The sequence below is a fragment of the Embiotoca jacksoni genome, unplaced genomic scaffold (genome assembly GCF_022577435.1).
Source record: "Embiotoca jacksoni isolate LCO1_2020_lvr unplaced genomic scaffold, fEmbJac1.0.p SCAF_9, whole genome shotgun sequence".
NCBI lineage: Eukaryota > Metazoa > Chordata > Actinopteri > Embiotocidae > Embiotoca > Embiotoca jacksoni.
Genome location: NW_027185447.1, coordinates 16,828,156 through 16,851,384, shown reverse-complemented (window position 1 = coordinate 16,851,384; position 23,229 = coordinate 16,828,156). Strand labels below are relative to the sequence as shown.

Sequence of the window (23,229 nt, the reverse complement as noted above, 5' to 3'; positions counted from 1 at the left end):
CTCCCCACCGACATCAGGACAGCAGAAACTCTGTACATCTTCCGCCGCAAACTAAAAACACATCTCTTCCGACTTTACCTTGAACAGTATAACTTTAGTAGCGCTTAAAATGGCACTTACTGATAGCACTTTGTAGTTTGGCTTTCTTGAAGAAATTGTATTTTCTTGATTCCTGTTGTTCTGGATTTGTACCCTCATGGTTGAAATGCACTTATTGTAAGTCGCTTTGGATAAAAGCGTCAGCTAAATGAAATGTAATGTCATCCAAATTATGATAAAAAAGTCATACTATAGCATGTCGTCTAAAATATGAAAAAAAAGGCATACAATAGCATGTCGTCCAAAATATAATAAAAACGTCATACTATAGCATGACTTTTTGGTTATTTTTGGGCCGATGAAAAAGTCATACTATAGTATGACGGTTTGGACGACATACCATGGTATGACTTATTCTTCATATTTTAGACGACATACTGAAGTCTTACGTATTTAAAAAAAAAATTTGGCCGACTTTACGTTCATGTGATCAACCAGCTCGACGTAGAATGTGAAAGTATGAAAAGTGTCATTTCCAGTGGCCAACAGGGGGCGCTGTGACTATGAGCAAATATTACCACACAGGGGTCTTCAGGGTGGGGCTGTTATCATACCTGTGATGTTTGGAGAAGGTCGGTCCATGTACATAAGATTTAAAGCAACTCGTAGTTTCATGGCGAGACGCTCAAAATGGTCGCCTCTTACGGGCACACACATCGACGAAAACGAATTATTTTGATAAATTTTAATCCCAAACATGTTTTCTATCCATGGAATCTAAATTCAAGTCGGGGCGACAAAATCCCTCGGAGGAGTTCGGCAAAGTACAACGTGTCAGAATCGCTCAAAATGGCAACTAAATTCAAAATGGTGGACTTCCTGTCGAGTTGACGTAATGGTGCAATGTAGCTTTTTTGTGCGTCTGGGTGTGATACACGTGTCCACCGGATTTCGTGAATTTAGGTAAATGTGGCCGCCGGGGCATCTCTATAGGGGGCGCTCTCGAGCCATTTGGCCGCGCCCACTCGCGACCCCACTGGAATACGACATTTTTCGCCGGGAGACATATGTGTCACTTTCATGAGTTTTTGAATATGATAAAGCCTCCAAAAAGGCAAATCACTTTATGTAAGAGCGACAAACGACTAACGACGAACGACTAAGAACATTTTTACGAAAAACAATAGGGCTTTCGCACCGATGCTCGGTGCTCGGGCCCTAAAAAGTCCTGTGTGACCTGTGTGTTTTAACACTTCAGGTGCAGATGAAAATTACAGCTGTTCGGCTGTTTCTGAGTGGGATTTGCCCACTAATGGGACAGGTTGGTTTCAGTGTGTCTCAGTTGCTGTTGCCAGTTATTCTCATAGAGATTTTTTTTCAGATCTTCAGATCTTGCCAATTACGTCACTTGACGAACAGTTGGACACCTCAAACTGCACTTTCTTTAGATTTTTTTTTTTTTTTTTTTTTTTTTTGCCATTAAGGTTTCATGTTTGTAAAACACTTCCCAACACCTGAAAAAGTGAATTTTATTTTTGTGATGTCATAACAATGTAAAATACTATCCCTGTAGTCACCCCAGCAAACATCCTAAATATGCTACTTTTGCTGTGTTATGTCTTTGTAGCAGTTCGTGACTAGCTGAGACACAAACAAACTGTGTAGCTCCTATAAATGGAGCTGAATTCTTTCTAATAGTTTTAATCACAGATTTTATATTCATGTAAGCACCAGCGATGGTGCATTTAAGGCCGTTCTGCCAACAGATTGTTGACGCATTTGTAGCTTTTTTTCACCAGATAATGTCACAAATTCCGGATGAGGAAATTCAAAGTTATTTCCCACTTGGTTTTTAGTAATTGCAGTTCAAACCACATATGACATTAACGAGCGTTGGTGAATTCAGCATCAAAGTGAAAATAAAGTGCTATCAGTCGACAGTCTAGTCGGTTAAGAATCAGGTTGGGACAACTAGCTGGACACTGTGTATACAGGAATCAGTGAGAACAAACTAGTGTACACGTTCACAATGAAAGAACTTGTCATCCAATGCAAAATTGTGGCTTACTGATGTGATTTTATGTTCTTTGTAAAACAATGAAGCTTCATAGCAAAGAGGAATGAGATTCACAGACAATGTAGGATAAAGTCAGAGGGATTTCATGACTATACAGAACATCACCTGACTATTAATTCAGTTGTTACAGATCCATTTGTACATGAAAAGAAAGAGTAACTGTAATGCTTCCTCTTGGCCGTAAAGTGACCCCTTCCCTGTGCAACTCACTTTGAAGAGAGGTGGAGGTCGAAATCTACAGCTCTCACTCTGTGCAAAAGGCCTTTTAAAGTTCAGCTGAAGCTAATTTGAGGCTTTGGCAGTCAGATTCAATCAGAGCAAGAAGGTATTTACCAAACAGCCACACAATTCCCTCTGTGTGTTTGGAAAGACAGCATATTCTTTTTAAAGCTACAGAGGATGGACAGATACACAAGGAGAGGATTGTGTCCTAAAAAGACTAACTGTAAAAAATACCATCTGGGTTTGTTTGTTGCTCAGACTGGCTTCAGAAGGCATGTTTGCACAGAACAAAGACTGGATTTGTTCCCTATCTATTTCACCCCGTTGCGTTGAAACGGATCACTTCACAGTCGATATGGACAGAAGGAGCAATTACAGGCATGAATAACTGTTTTATTGCGTAAAGTGCATGTGAGAAATGTATCAAGATCAACTTGAAAAAAAATCTATCTTCAAGGAAAAGTTCAAACACACTAATCGAAGCCTCAGCTGAAGACCCAGCTTTGATGGAGTCCGGTGGATTTGCAGGCAGACAATTTCACAAACCCTTCTGCTGCTGTCAAACACTTGCCCGTGGAGGGGTTCTTCAAATGTTTTTTCTGAAAACAACAACAATGTAAATGGTATCATACGACTTGGCATGTCTCAGAGGCTTTGGAGACAGAATGACAAGAATGAGGAAGTGGAGATCTCGGCACTTCTCGCCACTGTTGTAATATGTGCTGCTGCAAAGTGTAACAAGATGAGGAAATACTTGTGGTACCTGTGTGAAGATCCACTCTTGCTCCGGTGCTGCTTTTTCCTTCGGTCGACACAGTTGAAGAGACAGCAGAACTGTTTCAGGGCTTGCATGTAAACACAACTCCATTCTGGTGCTGAGCCGTATCTCTTGCTGGGATGTGTACTCAAAATACTACAAATCACATAAACACAGGATTTAGTTTTGGAAAATAATATCCAATCTCATTACTATCAAGCCATTTTAATCTGTACTGTAGTTTAATATGGTGAGTAGTTCTCAACTTTTTGACTTGTGAGCTTTTAAGGTAAAGCAAACATTACTTGTGACCTCTGTTCACAGGTTATTAACTGAGTGGGGACACAAGTTATATGCAGTTAAACAAAAGGGTGATTTTCCTTTTTTCATTGCAAGAAAAGAAATTCTCATCCCTCCATTCATCCGGTCACCCTTCAGATTTTTCTGACCCCCCAGGTTGGGAAACACTGATTGTATGAAAGGTTTGAGTACCTGTGCTTCACCTCTGTTGTTACATTTTAAAATTCTAACAGGCTCCCAATGCTTTTTTGTCAGCTTCACATGCAGGTGGCACTTGGAACCGTTGTTTTCCAACTGCAAAAAATGATTGGACAGCAAACAAAATGTTCTCTTAGTCCAGTCTAGATATCCAGATAATGTAACATTTGCATTGAGAGAGTTTTGTAAAAAAAAAAAAAAAAAAAAAAAACATAAATCAACCCACAAAAAGTGGGTTGATTTATGTTTTTGTTTTTTTTACACAAGCAATACGATTAAAATAAACTATACACCAGGTTTAATTTAGCAACTTATGTCCAACTTATTTTCATAAAGCAAACAAAACTCAAAATGAGCACATTAATTTATGTTACTTAGGTCAACAAACAACACAATGTTGGTCATCATTGTAAATGAGAATTGGTTCTCAATTGATTTTACCTGGTTAAATAAAGGTCAAAAAAAAAAAAAAAAAAAAAAAATGTGGAAAAACTAGTCAAAACGCTCAAAAACAGGGGTGTAGTGTTACAGTATTTGGTGAAGTGCTGGAGTGTACCTGTGACCTGCATGAGCACTCACACGAGGGCACACTCGTGGTTGTGGTTGTGGCTCATTTCTTGTGATACCAAGTTTACATACAATCACTTTAATACAGTTGACAATACGATCATCCCATTTTCAACGGTTGTTCTGGATTTCTCATCGATGGCGTTATTGTCTGATTTCAGCCACAACACATTCCTGCAAATGTTTCACAATAAAGGCCTTGATAGTTTCTGTTTACTGAAACACTGGTAGGCTATCCAGTTACTTTATTAATCCCACAAGGGGACATTTTTGCGCCACAGCAGCATTATAGATACAGGAAAAACAATAAAATAACAGAGTAAAAATACTAAATATAATTTTTTTTAATTTGAAATGGATACAGGAAGTGTTGGGATTGTATTACTGTGCATCATTTTGCAGTAAGTTCAACAGGGCAAATGGGAGTGGATCAAAACAAGGCTTCGCGTTGATGTCTTGAATCAATCAATACACCTTAAATGTTGATATGACAACTTTAACTATTGCATTTGTTTTTATTGGCTCTTTTGCATGAGATACGCTTTTTAAGATGATTGCTATTAAAAATGTTAATAATTTCAAGTGGATCAAGAAAACTGCAAAACTTTGATAAAAATGTTTGTTCCAGTGTGCTCTGGCTGCTCAAAAAGTAACACTCACTTGTATGTTTTAGAAAAATAGGCTGTGTAGAGATGATTAAGTGTTGAAAAGTGATCAAATGATGACAAAGACGCTTACCTGTCCGTGTGCGATGGGCTTGATGTCAGGGACGTGGGCTTCTGGGTAAATATTGTTCAGGTACCAAGTGAAGTTCTTGCACTGTAATCTCTCCCTTAGTTTACGACGTTCAGAAACATCTCCAAATGAATTCTGGGAGGAAAATGCTACATGATGGGGTGGTTCATGCATTTCAACGTCACTTCTTGGGTTGGACAGATACTGTATATTTGCACTAACCGTTTTAAAAATGGAAGCAGCCTGTCTGTTTGTGCGATAGAAGATCCATTTGTAGTCATCCATCCAGACCTCAGCCAGGCGGACCAGGTTGTGGTTGATCGTAGTGCTGGCGTTGGGGTAGGTGTGGGGGCTCCTTCTGCGGAAAATGTGCCCGACAACAGAACAAGGGATAATCTCCATCTGACCTCCACATTGCCAGACCTGCCGTAGAGAAGACAACAAGCACAAAGTAAAAGTGAAGCTGGGTACACTTTGTAGAGCATATGAGTTTCAAAAACTTGAAAGAAAAATCTCTTACCCTGAAGGACATTTCCAAGTTCTCACCTCCCCAGAACTCCATCTGGTCATCATATGTTCCAATATACTCAAAGTACGATTTAGATACAGAGAACAGGCCGCCAGCAAAGGTAGGAGTTCTATGAAATAAAACACAAATCACTAGCAATGATCACAACTGATTTGCGAAATACTCTTATTTTCTTTTTTGCTGAAAGTTAAGTGAGAAAATATGCCGCTATAGAGCAGCAGCAGGTTAGCTTTTAGCTTAGCATATAAACTGAAAAACAAATACATGAGGAAATGGCTAGCCGAGCTCCAACTTTAGGTAAAAAAAGAATTTGCCTTCAGCTCCTCAAACTCATCAGCAATTTATTTATTTATCTAATCTTTACTAAAAGCTCATATAAAACAATGAGCTGTCATTTTTAGACAGATTATACAAAGAGCTACTTACAGGTGGACATTACCTTTGACTAGAGGTCAGGGGTCATGAATCTGAGTCACTTACAGTTGTGCACAATTCATTCTTGTACAAAGTACTAGTATTGTCATGGTTGTCAAACACATATTTGCTACACAGCTGAAGCCAGATGCATTTTAAGCCTCCAATTATAAAAGTACCAAATTAAAGCTTTCTAGATTGATATTTGTAGGTATATTTACTTGTATACCTAATAGGATAAGTCTCATTCTTCCGTCGCTCCCTCTCATTTTTGGGGATGGCCTCCCATCCAAATGTGAGCCGCCAGTTAAAATTTCCTCGGCTGTAATGATGCCAATGAGGGTTTGGCTTCTGGAACTTTAGGTTGTCTTGGTCAATAGTGGTGATTTTTGGGCTCACAACAGCTGTAGGTTCCTCCATTATCCGAGCTAGAAGAGGCTCCAGCCATCCAGGAAAACATTCACCTATGCATGAATATAGAAGATAATAGTTTAAAACATTTTTTACAGTCAGGTGTTGTCAGTAAGTTACTAGTCAAATATGGAGACTTTAGGCCCCCTGTGGGTTTTATGGGTTCCTTTTCGAGTATTTACTATTAATATAGAGCAGGCCTAACTTTCATAAGAACACGCCACCAGATAAAAAAAAAGACCTTTACTTAGATTAACTGAGGCCTGTATGAAAAAGTAAGCATAACATATTGTGATTCTTACAATGTGAATCCAGGAACGTGAGGACCTCTCCTCGTGCAGCCTGCGCTCCCATCAGTCTGGCTGTGATCAAGCCTTTCCTTTTTCTCTGCCGTAACACACGCACTATTTTCAGCTGCTGGACGTATTCATCCAGGCGAGTCTTTAGGTGATCTGACAACAGAAGAGTACAGGTAGGTCATTTCAAAGGCATCATTACATTATTGTGTAAGTAAATAGCATCGATACTGTTTCATGGTAAAATACAGAAAAAAATATTTACATTCATTAAACATAACTGATTCTGAGAAAACAGGCTGTAAACACAACACTGTCATATTATCACCTCTAAGGAAGGATAAGGGGATATTGTTAGCAGACAGCTGCCTATATTACAAATCCGGCAGAAAACTTCTCTATTTAGAGTTGTGTTCCTGGTCACCTTGTGAATATAAACCCTGTATTGACTTTTTTTTTTTTAAGCTCTGACTGTTTTTCATCCGTATTGTCATGTGATCCATTGTTAATCTAAAAGTAGCCTACTGATTATAGCAACTTAAAGTTTCAGTGTTAGTTAGATAGTTAGCATCCATGATGTTTTGCCCATGTGTACAGAAGTTGTGGAATGAAAGTTCAACAACTCAAGTACTGCTTTAGTACAAATTTGAGGTATTTGTACTTTCCTTGAGTTGAGTTTTTTTGCTCCAAAACAATTAAGAGGCAAATATTACATTCCACTACACATGATCAGCTTAGCTATAAGATACAATGGTATAGAAACTGCAGAACAATGTATGAAATAGTTAAAAATAGCTATACGTTAATCAACCAATAAAATGCCATATTAGCAATAATGCATCAGATTTAATAAATTAATAATGCATGTACAGCACACATTTTTGCTTTCAGTACTTTAAATTTGTATAATTTACATATATTTAGCTAAAAGTTATGCTTAAGTAGACTACTATTTTCAGTGCAGGACTTTTTACATTGTGCAACTTATCTGAATAATTTAATTTGTGCACGACTGATGTGCTAGTAAGTGAATGTAATGCAACTTATGAATTCCTGGGAATCAGTGATGCACAGTATGACCAGATTTACGTCAGCATCATCATGCAGCACTGTGAATACACTCACCATCTGTGCTGGCATCATCCACCAGTAAGATCTCTGTGAGCAGGTCAGCGGGAGCTGTGTGTAAGACGCTGTAGACCGTCCTGAGCAGAGTGGACCAGGCCTCATTATGAAACACTATAATGACACTGGTGGTGCTGAGGCCAGGACATCGCCTGAACTTCTGTTCCAAGCACCTTTTAGAGTGAAACTGAAAGTTAACACCTACCAGCTTTTAAGAAGGTGTAATTTTGTTCTTGGTGACAGTTGCTTTTGTGGACATAACTAACAATGGGGTTACTCACTCTGAATCCCGTGTATCTTTTCCCAGATCACGATGCAGGGAGATGCGGTCACTGGCAAACTGGTTGAACTGGTTTTTATTAAACCCTTTCAATTTCTCTTTTAGATCTTCATAACTCATGTAGTTTGACACAAAGGGTTTGCCACGTGCCCCCGGAGCCCTGGGATCTTGGGGAGGCCTCTGGAGATGAGGCTTGAGCTCCTCTTCACTGTAAAATCCAGGAGGACAGTTGGGACCCGAGGGCCACTTAAGGGTGAATCCACTGGATTCATGTGGATATGCTAGTTGGCTGATGTAGTATACAATGAAAAGTAAAGTCAGACAGCAGACAACTGCTAATTTTGCTGGAAGCCTGAGTTGACAGCAATACAAAGGCATGATATTGCACAGGGAAGCACTGACCTAAAGCAAAGCAGAAAAAACAACCACATAAAATGTCATTACATAAATAAAGCAATCAATCTGACTTCTTTAATTGTTTTTTTTTTCCTCTGGAAACCACCAGCATGCTATTTACTGACAGGTTTTTAGCAAAACTAAATTCAGAAAGCAGGAAACTTCTAACTTTATTGGAAGGCTCGGTCAACAGCAACATAAGCACATTATATTACAGTGGGGAGCAATGACTTTAAACAAAACGGAAGAACAATCACATAAAATATATAATTTTCATTTACAGCAATATTTGGAGTGAAAATGACGACTGAAAAAACAAGAGAAAAAAAGTACACATTGCCCAAACAGGCCTGAGTGTCTGAGCAAGACAGCAAAGGACACAAATGATGTTTAAAAACCTATAGAATTGGTACTTACTATCGACTTTTGCAAGACGCAATAAAGTTCCTCTGACCGTGTTCTCCTTCCTTATGAATCACAGTTTCACTTTAATCATAGTCTTCCTAGGTGTCCAGCCAATGATAGGTATGTGGTCAACCAACAAAACTCAAAACACCAGACTGCCCAAACCGGTTTAATGCTCTGTCGAAATAGTTGATTCAGTGAACAGTTGTAATCAACTTGGCTGCATGTCTTAGTCATGCTCTTTAAGGGGGTGTTGAACATTCATTAATGGCATGGAGGTGCTGTCATGCCCACAACAAAACACTTTCATCATTTCTCAATAAATTGACAGTCCGGTCAAGATCTAGAATTTGGTGGTATGGTATCTGAACCATAGACCATTACAATAATTACAGAAGAACCACTTTATATTTGTTGTGTCATCACAGCCTTTGGTGTATAAATAAAAGCTAAATGCAGTTCTACAAAAAGTTCTCCCCAAAAGTCCAGTTCCTTTATTCATTTCTAATTCAATTGTACAATCAAACTACCAAAAAAATTGTTTTACTACACAATAAATGAATGCGCAAAATAAATAAAAAATTACGTGTTTTTTTTGGTTTTTTTTAATTATTAATAACTGAAAACGAAACTTTTGTCACAGGGAACTTTATTTATTTATTTATTTTTTTTTTTTTTATGCTTATTCGTTTCAACGTTTCCCTCACGAGGCAGTGACACGACGGGTAGGCGGGACCTGTTGCCATAGTTACGCGTCAACCAAAACATATTCTTTACAGGCTGTCAGCCTCTTGTCTCGGATTCAAGCTTGTTTATCGAGCAAAAAAACAACAACAACAACAACAAAAAACGACCTGTGCTCCACCATGGCCTTCTTCGGTTTAACACACCTGGGCTATCAAAACCCGATAGGCGATAAAATGATAGTGAATCCCCGGGGAGCGTCTCAGACTCAGGGTAAGAGCAGCTGGCCTTCGCTTCAGCTAATGTTAACAAGTGTCTGACGGAAAACAGGCCAGCTCATGGCTAACAGTTATATTTTTTATTTACATTTTACAAAAGTTACTTTCAAAAATAGCAAGCTACTTGTAGTGCTTAGTCATGGCGTAGTACAGAAAAGGATAATGTTAAAGTGCCTATGAGCTGGCAAGTTCCTGCTTGCAAGTAAGCTTCTGGATGATTGTTAAAACATTAAATCCCAGTACAATGTTACTTCTAATATTTAACAATCAGGTGGTAGCATGAGATCAAGATCTATTATCTATTATTCTCCCGTTGAATATGAATAATTAATACTTATTAATTGTGTTAGTGAAATATGCAAATCAGAAGGTGACTACGTCATCAAGTTCAAAAGTCCCAAACATAATATATTCATTTAACAATCTCACAGGACAAAGAGAAGCAGAAAATCTTAACATTTAAGGACTTTGAATGAGGAAATGTTTGGCATCTTTACCTTAAATATGCCCTGAACTTCTGTCGATTAATTAATACAAATCTCTCCAGCACTGGATCTTGTTTTCAAGATAAACCTGAGAACAAAAAAAAAACATTCATAGCCAGACAAGCACATAGCAAGTTTAAAAGAATAATACATTTAGGATCAGATAACAAAAAAATTCAAGGACAAATGAGGTAATAAAACATTATCAACCTGCTGCAGAATTTCGTGCACCTTTGCAACTAGTGCAGCATAATAGCATTTTTTTTTTCTCATTTGGTCAGCCATTCACAATAAACCCCTTCAGATACTAGGATTATTTGTTTGGGGCCCTTGATACCGTATTAAATATGCTACATTTGCTGCACTCATGTTGGAATACAAGAGTTTAACTTGACTCTCTTGTGGCCTATTAATGACAAGTTTATTCTATAGTAACACGTCTCTCTACAGATGGCGACCTTACCATCAGACCAGAACTGCCTCCATCTCATCAAGAACAACAGGGACTCCTCAGATGTACCGACGAATGCAAAGTTTACCACCAGCCTCTTCTCTACAGCCCCGAAATACACCACGGGAGCCATGAACGATACATCGATATGGTCAAACATTTTCAAACCCCCAGATGTGAGTAAACACATTGGATATAAAGAATGATTTATGAGAACATGAACTGTTTTTTTTGTTGACAAATCAAGGATGTTGAAATGAAAGTGTCCTCTGTTCTCCAGCTCCGAACCAGCTGTACGTAATGCCTCTGACGGACAGCCAGCAGTACGGATGGATGATGTCCAAGAGTCCTGAACCGTGGACCCAAGTCAAACACTTTCCCCGAAAGAACAGTGAGATGACCAGGTAGGTAACATTTCCAAATCTTTTACTTATTAATACGTGATTTAGGTCTCTGTGAGTGTAATCCACTTGTTGCTTTCACAGGTTTGTTCAAGAAATGTCAATGACAGACCGCGAGTTCAGCCTGTTCTGATGATCCCCGTCACTTTTCTTCTTCATCAGTTGTGCATGCACACACTGCCTTCCACACTCAGCATCAGTTTTGATGTGAAAATCTAAAATTAAACTGATGAGAAGCTTTTAGAGATTTTTATGCTTTCTTTGATTGATTCCTGCATTAATTATGCATCTGCTTCTGTAAGGAGGAGTAATTAATTGATGGGTTCCAACACCTTTGGTTTCAGTCATCTGGTCAGACCTCATGGAGTCCAGTCCTGCATGTCCACTGATATTCTACTGCCCTCTAGAGGGAATCAAACTAACTACATCTGAATTTTGGAAGCTATCAGAGGAAAGTAGATTTATAGGAGTTTTTCTGATGGACTAAGTTGAATTTTAACCTGATACACAGCAGGTGTCCTGAGGTTCTGAAGGATTAAGATACATAAAAGTGTTTGCAGGTGGAAAATCAATTTTCCAGCCGGAGAATTCAAGAAATGCTTTAAAATGGACATTTCAACACTTGGCAGCAAAAAAAACAACATGTTTTAGTATCTTGTATTAGATGTCACATAGCATTAAACCTCCTGAAGAACACTTCACTTATATTGTGAAGGGGTGATGATGGGCACAGCTGAACGACGAGAGAGACATTGGAATCCAAATGAGATCAGAACCTTTTCAGGCTGGATTTAAACACTAACCTTGAATTACCCCAAAATTACCCAGTTGTACAACAAATGCAGTTCAGTTAAAACTAGATGAAGGAATCGATTGTCAGTTCTGAAGTGGTTTGTCAGGGGATGGCCATAAGTGCACCATCACCTGCACACTCCTCGAAAATCCCATCCTACAAGCCTTTCTGGTTGGCGCAGGATTTATGTTTAAACTGAATCACAGTTTTAGAACCAGTGGAATCTATAGACTAACAATAAATACCAAACTTTGTAGGCCTTCCCGCCTAAAAACTGTAGTTGAGACAACAACTAAATCACCCACCACAATATCTGCATTTGCTAAATTTCCATAAGCTGTTACTTACCATAACTTACCAGTAGGTGGTGCAAAGTGGACCATGTGCATCAGCAGTGCAGGTTAGGCTGAGACTGCTGGTCCTGCAGGCCTGCTTGATAATGCCGTCAATCTGACTGTCCCAAGTCCAAAAAACAAACCCGAGTCCAAACTCCTTTTTAGACCTGTAAAATAACTTTACATTTAACAACCTTAGTAAATACATGAACACACAAAACAGCCATTTATTTTTTTTTTATTTTTTTTTTCTTCAAGGGGAAATGTTATTTTTCTCTTTGTCATAGTCCTCAACTCTTCTCATCCTTCTACTTTGCAAAAAAAAAAAACCTCCCCTTTTCAACTCCTCCAACTCAGGGAAAATACAAATAAAACAAAAACAAATACGGAAGGATTCATCAGGCCTGAGCAAAAACACTGTTTCAGTAGTATGGGGACAACCTTCCTCCCCTCTCCCGTTCCCCCGAAAGCATCCCAAGAGTTAACAATCAACACAAGTCTATGGACAGCCAATAGAAATAGAATACATACAATGAACATCTTTATAAACTCATGTCCATTCTATAAACTCTTTGCTTATATGAATCACTCTTCATTGGTCACAGTTCACGTGAGAGTTGGTGATCTCCGTCACATTACTGTCCTCTGGTGCTCCCGCCACGCCCGAGCCCAAACATCATTGCACAGGAGGGACCAATAGCACAAGGCTGCGCGAGCTGGCTTTGGTACAAACATGATCAACTGTTGGTTGCCGTTGCTGGGTGTGAGGGAAGAGCTAAGTCCGAGCTGATTCTCCCAATTACAAAGAGCGGCGCTGGAGAAACCGAGATCGCTGCAACGGCGAGGATGTTAACTGAAAAATTATTGTCGAGACAAGCCCTTATCCCTCTGTATCCGACCGAACATCAGCAGTCCAGGCAGGCACACTTCCTGTTTAGTCTTATTGTATGATTTGTTTTCTATTAACTTAAGGCAATCAGACTCAGCTAGTAGTACTTTTCGCTGAAAGACTGAGTGAGGGGGGAGTTATACAAGAAAAATATGTGTCGGCCTACTGATTCTGCCTCGTTCTCTTCACATACTGTAGCGCAACACCAGAGATGTCGTTTGTTACCACTGAGAAGGTTCATGTGTGGAAGCGAGAGGTTAAAGCCGGACTGAGATTTACAATACTGCGGTAGTGGCGTAAATTAAAAAAAAAAAAAAAAAAAAAAGTAACATAAAAAAGCACAGTGAATCATCTGTATACTGTATTTGTGTATTTACTGCTATGCTTGTGTGAGCATACACCACTAGGGTTCTGCTGCGAAGGCAGCTAATGGTTATTACTTACTATACATGATCACACCTATCGCCAGCTGAAATACTGTATTGTACATGAGGATTGAACAGCAGAATTCGTTGGCTGCAGTTGATCAGTTGGTACCAGTGAGCTTGAGCTTTACGACTGGCGTTTTACAAGAAAGCGTGCTGGTCTTTGATCCTTTTCATCGGAATGGAATCATCATATTAAGCATAATAATTAACCAGAATCATCATAATCATAATCATAATAATAACAACATTAAGAATATACAAATAATGGATACAGAAGTGATACAAAATACCCTACGTTGAAACAAACAAAAATGAAAACAAGATACCACAATCAGACATGCTTCAAAGCAGTTATGTTTGGCAAGAAAGCAGTTTTGCTGTATCATAAAAACCTCACAGTGAAAATAGTTATGCCCCTTCAGGATTACAAAGCACAGTATTCAGTCAAAATCAATATATATTTCTTTCCTTCATCTATTTCTTCTTCATAGAAGAATCAGGCTGTGTGATGCCACTGCGTTGAAATCCAAGGTTTTCCCCCTGAAGGCTCTGGAACAAGTCGCTGATCTAAGTTCCTTCATCTCCATCTGTACCAAAAAAATACCTCTCTGAAAGGGAAGGAGCAGTCGATGATGATATACTGTTACGGCTGAAACCAGCGGGTCACTGGCTGCTCAAGCTCTAAGGAACCAATCGGACATGAAATGAGGATGAAGAGGATCCTAATCCTCGCTGGATCTACTTCTACTGCTCAGAGAGTGGAGACAAAAATATAGATTTCAGGCATAACCTTCGAACGACATCCTCTTTTAGTTTAATTTAGTTTTAGGATTGAGGGCAATATAATAATTTAGAGTTTATAATCTGCTCTTTGCTGCCTGAATGACAGACAAAATAAATAAATTGTACATATTTTATGAAAACAATGGCGCAGCCTCTGCTGCCAGCAGTCGGGCAAAAAGACAGGGTTCAGGCCGTCTGCCTAAAAACAGAGGTGGTGATCATTGCTGACTTTAGCGAGAACATATCAACATGTCTTGCCTTGCTTTTAGTAAATACTTTAGTCTTTGGTCAATATATTCCTCCTCGGTTTATACATATATGCATACACACACAAATATGCATGTACATACACACTTAGAAACGTGTAATAAACTGGATATTTGTGTACGTATGTATTCACACTTTTTCATAAAGGACCTTTTGCACAAAACATCAAGATCAAAATAAATAATTAATGCAGAAACAAAACATGAGTACCTGTTCATAATTCATGTGAAATAAAAATTACCAAAAAAAAAAAAAAAAACACAACGTAAAATAAAAAGTAGCCTTATGTACAGCGTTAATCTTCTTTTGACACAGGCTAAAAGGCGTTGTTTTAAATAAACAGACTTTGCATCTTTCAAGAAGCCTGAGAGAGAGGCTAGACATGAGAAAAACACGTGTCCTTCAACATGTACGTGGGCCAAAATGGCTGTCAAACGAGAACATTTTCCTCTCATCAAGAACACTTTCCTTTTGAAGTCTTAAAAGTTACATTTTTTTGTCCTCTTTGCTTGGGATTCAAGTGATGGCGTCTCGAGTTCGTAGCCGTTCGCTCACACTGTGAGTCCTCGCTCAGTGGTGCTGTGTCCTTGCAGTGGGGACGATCCCAGCGTCTGCTGCTGCCGTGGCTGCTAACTGTTGGGCGGTCCATCATTCAGGAAGTAGGTTGTCATTTCCCCTTTACCTTTGACCTTTACGACCCCGCGACACTCCAGCACGTACCGTTTGCTTTCCAGCACCTGGTAGAGGTCTGTGGTCACCTGCGAGCACATTCACACGCCAGATCAACATTTAGCTGAGGACAACGCGTGAATCCAGTCTCAGGGAGGATGATTCATTCTAAATATTAGCATTTTTTTTTTTTAGCAGCCTGACTTCACTTTTAAACTCACAGCTTGTCCTGTGTGTAGCGGTGGTAAATTAACTTGTATTGCCAAGATCTAGCTCTAAAAATCCACTGTGCACAAACTCCTCCAAAGACAACACGTGACCTGCAGTCACTTCCAATCTGCTGCTCTGCACTGCATAAAATTCAGATTCTATAACCATATAAGCTGTGCTGTGATTTCAGCTATATTTAGATGTAAAATGATCACTCAGAGAGAAAGTTAGAAGCGACCAAATATATTTCTCACAGCTTCCATCAGGTAACAAACCATTGTCAACTGCCCGCCTGCGCAGAAAGCAGCCAAGCACACGTCGTTTGAATCGGGCGGTGAGTTTCCAGGTTGCAGTAACATTCACGGTGACATTGTATTTAGCGTATGGATTGTGCACTTATAATGTCAGACCGACGTGCAAAACGTATCGTTCCTTATAAGATGATTATTCAAATAAACCAAATTATGGGAGTTTCCCTGGAGATACAACAAATTGAGAGGGCACCCGGAGACGGCCTTGAAATAAAGGGAGAGATCTGGGAAAGACAAGCGTGTTGGCAGACGTGCACGGTTAACAGTCAATTACCGAAAGAGTTACCTGCCAATTTAGTGGGTTCAACACCGACCATCTAACGGGCACGTCATACGCTCTTTCCAAATATCTTTACCAAATATTTAAAAAGTGACATCATTAAACACTTTCTAAAAATCTATCCAGATAAAGGTCAATTGCATTTCTACAGTAATCTATAACTGTACAGATAGTAAATATTAACATAAAATCCATTCCAGTGACATTCGAATAACCTTAGAAAGCTGTTTGGGCTGAATCTTTATAGTCACTACATAAAGCCTACCTGTATGCGGTCAGGTACGCCTGTGCTGTCCATACGACTGGCCACATTGACTGTGTTTCCCCAAATATCATACTGAGGCTTCCGTGCCCCAATAACACCGGCTACCACTGGCCCGATGTTCAGACCTACGAAAAAAACAAACTGCATCAGCAAAAGCTGCGACGTCACCTGGTTACCGTGTCGTTCTTTATTCTGACTTCCTTAAAGAGAAAGTCGTCAATTTTCCTCACCTATCTTCATCTGGAAGTTGTTGAAGGAATGCTCGTTGATGTATTTCATCTGCTCTCTCAGTCTCATGGCATAGTCGGCTAGTGCAATAATATGGGAACGGCCCTCTTTGTCGTAGGTGGAGTCATTGAGACCGGAGGCCGCCATGTAGGTGGAGCCGATGGTCTTGATCTTCTCTAGCTGCCTGTACTTATCCTCACTGATGATCTGGAGATGTGAAGAAACAACAGATGGCGAATACATTCCTGTCATTTCCAGAGAAACAAACACAGAGTGATGACGACACAGTGGTGACGACGTTTACCTCATCGAAGTCGGCGATGATCTCGTTGAGCAGCCGGAGACACTCCACTCCCTCGTTGTTGGCCTCCAGCTCCACGTAGAACTCGGAGAAGTTGCTGATGGAGGCGAACATGACCGCCACGCACTCACAGGACTGATAGTACAGCTCGTCGTTACGCCGCTCGCGGGCCAAAAAGTGAGCGGCTACGTCTTTCGGCAGGATGTTGTGGAGGAGGCGACGATTGTAGGCTTGCAGTTCCTCCATCTCCTCCTTCTCCTCTGTGGCCTGCGAGGAGAGGTTCATTAGATTTATTCAGCTTTTATAAATGCTGTAATATCATGTGTTGCAGATATTACATCATAAGACATTAATAAACCAAATGACGGGGCTCTATCGTCTCATTTACTGATGGACAACTCCAACTCTTGTTTGTAGAAATGTGAAGAGAATCTGATTGAGGTTAACGTGATTGGACGACGCCCTCTTGTGGACTCCAGCGTCCATACCTGTAATTTCCACAGGAAGTCGAGGCGTGCAGTGGATTCGACCTGCTGGGCGTGCAGGTAGAGTGCCAGGACAAAGACTGTGAGGATCACAGGGGTCATGACCCTCAGGGACACTTTGGTCACAACAAATGGGCTGCAAAGACATTGAAGAGCAGTCAGATTAAAAGGTGGACTTTGGTTTTTGTGATCAAATTTGTATTGAATTTTGAGGGTTTTTTTTATTTTTTTTTTTAAATAGCCAAAAAGTGAGAAAAATCATTTTAAATTATAGAATATGACATAAAAACCTTTAAGGTTACACTGAAAGCAGACTTACCACTGGTTTGTAGTTTCATTTAAACTGGACCTAAAAGTACAAAGAAAAAAATTGTACGAATCAGTACAAATAAAACTAATAATCAAGAAACATTTGAAGTTTTAAGGATGTATATTCATATACATATACAGCATATTTGTACAGTAATTGCGCAAAAGTAGAGAGAAAGAAAAGCTAAGTCTCCAGACTCTATTTTTTTTTATCTCAAATTCAAGTCTGAAATGGCAAAAACATCAATTTCACTCTACTGTAAATAAAAAGCAGCTTACCACTGAGCACTAGTTTCATTTAAATCACTAAAAAGAAAAAGAACATCATTAGAACGAATAATAAAATACAGAAAACTGACATACACCTCAAATAAATGTATTACATTTGATCATTTCAATGAATAAAAGACACAAAATCCAAGCTGTTTGTTTATAAAAAATTAAACATCACCATCAATAAAATACTAAAGATGTGCAGAAAATTGACTTTTTCTGAAACCTAAGTTCAATGAATATAAATATTTGAACGACGTGAAACAAATCACTCTTTAATCCGGTTTAAATAAAGATTTATATTCTAAATAAAATACAGGAGGAAATTGGAAAACTCTTTTATGCGCCATCTGATTTCACACAAACAACATAAACCTGTTCCCAGCTGTCCTCCTGTTGTTACCACTTACATGGCATTGGAGGTGACAAAGAGGTCCGCGTTGTCAAATAGTGCTACTTGTGGCCACTCCACCAGCAGCAGGAAGGTGAGCTGGATGAGCAGCATGAGAGCCAGCTTCCCTATGCTGGTGATCTGCAGGAACACGGAGCAGGCCAGCAGCGTCAGCAGCACACTGTAGCTGAAATACTGGCACAAACAGGAGACAGCGGCATCACAAAGACGCGTTATCAACAATAGATCTCAGAAAGACACAAATGCAAATGTGACATTTTCCCTTTCGAAACGGTTTCGACCAGTCGCACAGGTAACACACACACAGTGGACTCACCTCGGGAAAGGGGCAGGAGGGGCCTTGGCTGGGACAGATCTCCAGACCCCCCTCGGCGGACACATTCAAGCTGCGGATCAGACAGGGCGTCACCAGGGCTGCAGAGGTGTTCAGCTTCTCAGCAACACATGCCGTCAAGCTCTTGGTGTCGCAGGCAAACTGCATCGAAGCCAAACATTTAGACACAAGCATGTATTCGGAAGGACTTTCACCACGTGTATATGTCTCTTTGTTTGGGCTATCGGTAACTTTGATCTTACCATATTAACAAAGGCAGAGATGAAGACGAGGATAATGGAGAATACTCCGACCAGCGTGCTGTTGGTGCGAGACTGGACAATCTTCTTCGAAACAGTCTGCATCGCAGCTGGAAAGAGCTGCGAAGACGAAGGATTTACATATTAAACATTCAGCGATTACAACAAGATACGAGCAAAGCTTTCGTTATTGTGTCCAGATGAGCTCCAGTACCTTGATGCAAGAGTATATGGCACAGATGAAGAGGATGTTGGCGAGTATGATGAAGATACTGATGTAGATTCCCAGCATGACTGGGGTGCTGCAGGACAGAAGACAAAGACACAGTTTTAAAGGAACATTTCACAACTAACCCGTTTGATTTGGTTCAAACAGACTCGGGTTTGTTCATCTCAGCTGCTGTGGAGTCAAACTCTTGTGCTACCCCAACAACTCACACCTGTACTGCATCATTTTAATTTCTTTATTCTTTTATGGTGTGAAAGCAAAAAACAAATCAACCACAGCACTGTTAGAGGAGATGAATGAATAAACTAAACTTCTATCAAATCCATCTGCTGAATGTGAACTGTTAAGAAAGTACTTAAGAAGAACTTTTTTGTACAAGTGATGATCTGTATATATATATGCAAAAGTTATTTGGTAACCATAGTAACACATATGAAGCCAGTACACGAGTGTGGGTTATTTTCCTGATACATTCAAAAGTGTGAGGGAGTTAAAAAAAAAAAAAAAAAAAGGTGTGAAATTTTGTTCCCCACTTTTTGTCCTGTTTCTCTCTGCTGGTCAGCACTCATGATACGAGAGCAGTCTTTAACAGTCAGTGACTAAGGAACTAAACAGGTAAGAAAGCATGTGTGCTACATACAAAAGAAAACGTAATTATCTACTGTTTTGCAGTATACACACTCTTATACAAAGTAAGAACTATTATTGCTGTGGTATTGGTATCTACAAATGTTTTACACCATTTGAAATGTGATGCTTTGTGTGTATAATTTGATCCAGAATGGACTGATGCCGATCAAAGTACTGCTGCAGGATTTTGGGTGGGAGTGTTAAAGGGTTAAACACTGGTTGATCTACATTGTAGCACTGAAGAACTCACTGTGGAAAGATAACAATCTGTATGAAGGATATGAAGCAGAATACTAGGAGAGTACAGGCGACATAGCCTCCAAAACGATCGTCCACCTTCTTGGAATACTGAGACAGGAAACAGAAGAAGAGGAGAATCAGATGTGAGAAGCAGCCTCTTCCACACATGTATTGTTTTTAAGGTGAAGAAGCACAGATAATAATCAGGGCTCTTCGTTGGACCTTTTTCTCCAGGCTGGCGGTCTGGAAGGTGAGTAGAAACTTCTTCACGTGGTCTTTTCGTAGTTGGTCGATGCTGCGAGCGTCAATGGCTCGGCCCAGAAATTCATCCACCTCGTCCTCCGGGTTCATGGCCTCCTGAACACCGCGGCTGCAGAAAGAGGAGAAGATGCAGACTGAGCACGAGATAACGGGGTTACAGAAACTCCAAGAAGACGTGCATCAAGAGTCAGCACTCACTTGTCTTTACTGGAGGTCTCATCAATCCCCTGAGGAGGAAAAGAGACCAGACAAACATTATGACTCTCAGAGAAAAGCTGCAGTCGGGCTCTTTCACAGTGAAGCAGCGTGTCGATGTCGAGTCTCACCATTTGTCTGAAGACTTTGGAGTCTTTGGTCCTGGAGAAGGTTCTGTCAGGGACCCAGCGTGGCATCAGCCCCTCGTTGGAGTTGGCTCTCGTCCGCTGCATCTTCGCCATCATCGCCTTCTCCTCCTTCTGCTCAGAGGGAACAACACGCAGGCTTGACCAACTGTTCTCATACAACACAACACGCAGTGAATCACAAAATAAGTGACTAAGGGGTCTTTTTAATTCTGGCTTTTATTGCGCGAATGAGGGAAACTCACAGGCAGTTCGGGATCTTCATTCAAAAAAAATCTGTCAGTTAAGATTTTGGATTCTGGTTCCTTCACAAATTATTACATTACATTACATTATTTGCAAAATATTCTCAAATCATTTGGCTTTTTGCGCTCATCATCCAAACATCTACACATAAAGGATGTTTATAAGCTAAACCTTTGATATTGGTATTGCGCTGTGTGTAGTGTTTCAGTGCACTGACCCGTTTCTGGCTGCAGCCGAGGACCAGGAAGGTCTCGATGCTGTTCTCCTTTAGATACGCATTCCTCTCACCTCCAAAGCCCGGCTCCACCTCGTAGTCCCCGTTCAGATACTGCAGTGTGGCCTTTGTGATGTGGATCCGCCTAGCACGGATAAAAAGAAAAAAAATCGGAAATTTAGTGGTTTACACGGGGGAACAGGGGAAAGACAGACACACTGTATATACAAAAAAACTGAAGAATTACTGTCTAACATTGGCCACGGACGTGATAGGAATTATTAAATCATAATGAAAAATAATAAAGAGTTGATGAAACTAAAATCAAAAAGTTTACGACGAAAGACAAATAAAGTTTTCAAACTCAATTTAAAAAAGTTTTAAATTAGCCTCATTGTTAGTTCATGACACAAAAGGGAAGACGTTTTAACAACCTCTTGGTTATCAGTTCCAAAAGACAACGCAACCATTGGATGGACAGCTATTGTACACTGTGATGGTTTTAACTGTAAATATGTGTGTGCTTGTTTCTCTCACCCTGCTTTGCCTCCCGCCTCCATGTGATTGGCCAGCGTGACATCGTTTGACCACACGTCAAACTGCCACTTCCTGAGTCCCAGCACGCCGCAGTGCACGCGCCCGCTGTGGATGCCGACGCGCATGTTAACGTTGACCCCCGTCACCTCGCGCACCAACCTGCAGACACACCAACAGCAGTGTCTCTCCTGCGGCGGGACGACGTCGACACAGCAAACACACACCACGCACAAACAGGTGAACACTGCTTCTACTCACGAGATGGCCTCTATCATGTCAACGCCCATTTCCACGCAGCAGTGGGCGTGGTCGGCCCGAGGTTCAGGCAGCCCGGATACGCAATAGTAACAATCCCCCAAAATTTTAATGCGGAGACAGTGGTTCTCCTGAGACGGAAGAGACAAAACGTGAAAGAGGACAATGAGGTTTCCAAGAGCCCATGAGGTGAAAAAATAAATAAAGGAGTAGTTCAACATTCTGGAAAACATTTCCTATCTTGCCCAGAGTCAGATGAGAAGCTTAGTAGCTTCTCATGTCTGCTGGGTAAGCATGAAGCTGGAGGTTAGCAAGGCTGCCTTTGAGCAGAGGTTAAAAAAAAAAAAATCCACCTACCAGAATGTCTAAAACTACTCCTTCAAATGTTAAATTACTCCTTAGAGAAACGTGACACAAAGGACTCAGGAGAAAGGCGACTTCGTCTCCTTACCGAAGCCAGCTTGTCGAAACGGGCAAAGAGTTCATTGAGTGTCATGACCAGCTCCTGAGCTGTGCACTGAGACGCCAGGCTGGTAAAACCCTCGATGTCTGCAAACAGAATACTGAGGACGAGATGAAGAGGTGGACAGACAGACAGAAGCAGAGACGCAGCACTATTAATTATGATTATGAGTGATAAAACCCGTAAAACAGCTTCAGATTAGTGTTAAAGTTTAGTGCGGTCGACACTGGTTATATTTCCATTGCCACACAGCAGCATTATAATATTGTATTATGTTCCTATCAGGGCAGATGACCTTGAGAGGAGCAGGAGGTTTGACCTCAAAGTCATCTGAAGGCGATCTATGCCAGCGTCATGTGTGTGTTTGTGTGTGTGTGTGTGTGTGTGTGTGTGTGTGTGTGTGTGTGTGTGTGTGTGTGTGTGTGTGTGTGTGTGTGTGTGTGTGTGTGTGTGAGAGGCACTGTGTTTGCTCAGTGCTGTAATTGAATGTGTGCTGAAGCTCTCCATCTTTGGGGATTATCTTATCTTGGCTGCTGGTGATTAAGTATTCCCTCACTAGTGTTAATTAGCCTCCACTCTGCCAAACCACACTACCCTCCTCTGACTCTGTGAGCGCGCTGGCATGTGTGTGTGTGTGTGTGTGTGTGTGTGTGTGTGTGTGTGTGTGTGTGTGTGTGTGTGTGTGTTCCAACGAGTGTTAATCATTCTCAGAAAGAATTTAGGAACATTTCTGTTTCGTCTTGAAGTTGATAGGATTAAACAATACATATTAGCATGTATTTCTACGCTTTAACATGCCACATTCTTCACGATAATATCATTTCATGGAGTATAAAGACATCTCCCACAACAATTACTCCAACTATGCGGAAAACAAAGATGATTTGGCGGCCGAAATCTTGATTCACAGCTAAAACATGACATAAAGCAGTGAAGCCAAGTGTCCCAGCTG

At 40.4% G+C, this 23,229-nt stretch overlaps 3 protein-coding genes across 4 annotated transcripts in view; 1 reads left to right on the top strand and 2 right to left on the bottom strand.

Moving 5' to 3' along the window:
• Positions 1–2,096: 2,096 nt before the first annotated feature.
• Positions 2,097–8,100, bottom strand: LOC138193013 (polypeptide N-acetylgalactosaminyltransferase 6-like). Its single transcript, XM_069140777.1, has 10 exons — positions 7,952–8,100; positions 7,671–7,843; positions 6,552–6,701; positions 6,068–6,302; positions 5,416–5,533; positions 5,118–5,318; positions 4,899–5,030; positions 3,588–3,689; positions 3,102–3,251; positions 2,097–2,937 (listed from the first exon to the last, which is right to left on the bottom strand). The coding sequence occupies exons 1-10, from the start codon at positions 8,068–8,070 to the stop codon at positions 2,824–2,826; spliced, it is 1,494 nt and encodes a 497-aa protein (XP_068996878.1). The 5' UTR covers positions 8,071–8,100; the 3' UTR covers positions 2,097–2,823.
• A 1,433-nt stretch (positions 8,101–9,533) lies between these two features.
• LOC138193201 (sperm microtubule inner protein 11) lies at positions 9,534–11,271 on the top strand. Its single transcript, XM_069141085.1, has 4 exons — positions 9,534–9,708; positions 10,649–10,825; positions 10,930–11,053; positions 11,135–11,271. The coding sequence occupies exons 1-4, from the start codon at positions 9,618–9,620 to the stop codon at positions 11,181–11,183; spliced, it is 441 nt and encodes a 146-aa protein (XP_068997186.1). The 5' UTR covers positions 9,534–9,617; the 3' UTR covers positions 11,184–11,271.
• Positions 11,272–12,400: 1,129 nt separating this feature from the next.
• adcy6a (adenylate cyclase 6a) overlaps positions 12,401–23,229 on the bottom strand; it is a 35,041-nt gene continuing 24,212 nt past the window's right edge. For both annotated transcript variants that reach the window (XM_069140095.1, XM_069140096.1), the window contains exons 6-24: positions 22,266–22,377; positions 21,818–21,945; positions 21,560–21,718; positions 21,026–21,167; positions 20,548–20,676; positions 20,420–20,448; positions 20,183–20,330; positions 19,971–20,068; positions 19,076–19,163; positions 18,865–18,981; positions 18,605–18,763; positions 18,287–18,462; positions 17,883–17,909; positions 17,614–17,643; positions 17,298–17,430; positions 16,813–17,076; positions 16,511–16,715; positions 16,281–16,405; positions 12,401–15,303 (exon numbers count right to left, since the gene is read on the bottom strand). In XM_069140095.1, coding sequence (XP_068996196.1) covers positions 15,175–15,303; positions 16,281–16,405; positions 16,511–16,715; positions 16,813–17,076; positions 17,298–17,430; positions 17,614–17,643; positions 17,883–17,909; positions 18,287–18,462; positions 18,605–18,763; positions 18,865–18,981; positions 19,076–19,163; positions 19,971–20,068; positions 20,183–20,330; positions 20,420–20,448; positions 20,548–20,676; positions 21,026–21,167; positions 21,560–21,718; positions 21,818–21,945; positions 22,266–22,377 — 2,398 coding nt within the window. In that variant the 3' untranslated portion in view covers positions 12,401–15,174. The remainder of the gene's footprint in view (positions 15,304–16,280; positions 16,406–16,510; positions 16,716–16,812; positions 17,077–17,297; positions 17,431–17,613; positions 17,644–17,882; positions 17,910–18,286; positions 18,463–18,604; positions 18,764–18,864; positions 18,982–19,075; positions 19,164–19,970; positions 20,069–20,182; positions 20,331–20,419; positions 20,449–20,547; positions 20,677–21,025; positions 21,168–21,559; positions 21,719–21,817; positions 21,946–22,265; positions 22,378–23,229) is intronic.